Source organism: Etheostoma spectabile, chromosome 14 (assembly GCF_008692095.1).
Source record: "Etheostoma spectabile isolate EspeVRDwgs_2016 chromosome 14, UIUC_Espe_1.0, whole genome shotgun sequence".
Lineage (NCBI taxonomy): Eukaryota > Metazoa > Chordata > Actinopteri > Perciformes > Percidae > Etheostoma > Etheostoma spectabile.
In genome coordinates this window covers 13,945,669-13,948,245 of record NC_045746.1, presented here as the reverse complement: position 1 = coordinate 13,948,245, position 2,577 = coordinate 13,945,669, and the positions used below count along the sequence as shown (strand labels likewise).

General features: G+C 38.0%; 1 protein-coding gene across 1 annotated transcript in view; it reads right to left on the bottom strand.

Moving 5' to 3' along the window:
* Positions 1-2,577, bottom strand: part of akap9 (A kinase (PRKA) anchor protein 9) — a 67,797-nt gene that overhangs the window by 23,958 nt on the left and 41,262 nt on the right. Inside the window, exon 23 of the mRNA XM_032536073.1 lies at positions 353-447. Coding sequence (XP_032391964.1) covers positions 353-447 — 95 coding nt within the window. The remainder of the gene's footprint in view (positions 1-352; positions 448-2,577) is intronic.

Genomic DNA, 2,577 nt, shown 5'->3' with positions numbered 1-2,577 from the left:
TATATATATATATATATATATATATATATATATATATATATATATATATAGTATATCACCAGAGCTTTAGCTTGAATACCTACATGATTATATGTTATTATGACACTAAAGAGAATCAACGCTACCTAATATCTTACATTTTATTTTATTTTATTTTATATGATGACCGGATGTTTTTTTTTTGTAGATAATTCAACTAATTCAACTTCAAATAACTATGCTTACACATGAGTCTCTAATGTTCTGCGCCAGAGGCACAAAAAATTTGACCTACAAATGTTAGAAATTTCATGTAGCATCTCACATAAAAAAGGTAATTATTTGTATCCTAACTGCTGCTGGAATGCCTCACCTGCAGCTCTTGCTCGAGGCTCAGATGGAGCTCTTCCTTGTGACGCAACTGCTCCTCCAGCACAGCCCGTTCCCCCGTGTAGCCATCAATCAGACCTGAATGTGGATCAAGCAAGAGGAGGACAGTTATAGAGGTAGAATTGTAAATTGTAAATTAATAATTTCCCTTTCATAAAGTTATTGCATCTGTCATAGTCACCCATTCTTACAATCACTTAACAGAAGAATTAAGATGAATTAGGCTACTTTGAGACTTGACCAGCTTCAGTCAAACACACATACAGCAGCCATCCAGATAAACAAGCACTTAACAAGAGGACACAAAGTCCAAGGTTACCGACAACACAACAGCAAAGAAAAACATTCATACATAAATGCAAAGGCACGCAAACTTGCATACAAATGCAGAAACACAAATGAGCATGTCTGACCCATTTTGCGTGACATGAAGTACAAGACTGAGCTGTATACACAGTGAAATGCAATCATTACTGTACTGCCCTGTCACAGGTCAGCAAGCATTAAGCGCCAGGATGTATTCAGCTCACAGTTATGGGAAGTGGGCACACGCACACAGACACACACACAAACAATTAATACATTCATTAATTTACTGTAACTGCAACTTTGGCATAGAATGAGATCATTCTAAAAGGTCAAATTTAAGCATTATATGATTTGATTGTGTTTGTAGCTTATATGGGCTCAATGCACTCTGTGTGTTGTCTGAAACGGAGAGAGAGGCAGAAGGTAAATGTCACCTGTGTTGTCAGAAGATAACTATTATTTTAGACATCTAAGCAGGAACCAAAGCTGTGTGCAAAGTTTGCCTAAGGAGGGATCCCTACATAGCTATCAGATGCATGTGATTAATGACATCAAAAAACATTGTCTACTAACTAAACAGAGCTCTACAGGGAATCCATAATCACACTTACTCTGCAAGACAATATTTCCACAGCTTCATGTGGTCCAACTCAGTCTTTTCCACTTGTTAAACCATAACAAAAGAAGAGTTTTCATCCTTTTCACAGACATACATACAGTATGTTCCGTCTATCAGTGAAGAGGATCTTTTTCCAGGATGAGCCTGTCTCTTTGGTTCATTTAAAACTGGTTTGAAAAGGCCACACCCTGAGCTTTTACCTGCGTGGATCACCCACACAATAGGAGGGGAATTATATATCTTTCATTTCATTGGCATTTGCACAAGTATGTGTCCAAGAAACAAAAGGTTGAGCAGATTTCAAGCACTCCTTAAAAGTTAATGAAGAAGATGCATGCCACATGGGCATCTATTTTTTTTTATAGAGCTGAAACAATTTGTTGATTAATCAATTAGTCAATTGACAGAGAATGAGTTGCCAATAATTGACAATGGATAATTAACAGATTGTCTGTCATCTTTCAAGCAAAAATATGAAATATCTGGTTTCAACTTCTAAAATGTGAGTATTTGTCGCTTTAGTTTGACAAATAAAATAAATTATAATACAATACTTTTATTTTTACTACAGCTGGCCACATTGTCTCCCTCTTTGATAGTCAAAGCTGTAAAACTTTATGACAGCAAATATTTGCTATTCTTCAGGCTATTCTATAGGATTACAGAAAACAAACATAACAGGATACCACTAAAGATGATATAAGATTAGAAAAGGTTATACACTCACCACTGTTTAGTGTGTACACAAAGCCAGAAAGAAAGAAATGACTGTTCTACTGTACATTTGCCAATTTTTGTGAGAGACTTAAAGTTAGCCCAGTCGACTGGTGAGTGAGAAAGTGGATGTGGTTGTAAGAGTTAACCCTCATGGACCAGCTGTCTCTGACATGGATGGGACATTATTCAACCAATAAGATCTGTCACAGCACTGACAGTTGTCCACAATTGGCCACTGACTTTTTTTTATTTTTTTATTTTATTTGTTTATTAGTCCCCAATGGGGAAATTACTGCACTACACTCTGTGTCCACACTTTTTGTTAGTACTCACACACAGGCCTGAAACACACACACATGCTCAGGACCTATACATGCACTATACATGGAGAGAGTCAGAGTAGTGGGTGCCAGCTGAACCAGCGACTGAGCGGTTGGGGGGGGTTACGGTGCCTTGCTCAAGGGCACCTGGCAGTGCCCAGGAGGTGAACTGGCATCTCTCCAGCCTCCAATCCACGCTCCCAACTTTTTTGGGTCCATATGGGGATTTGAACCAGTGACCCT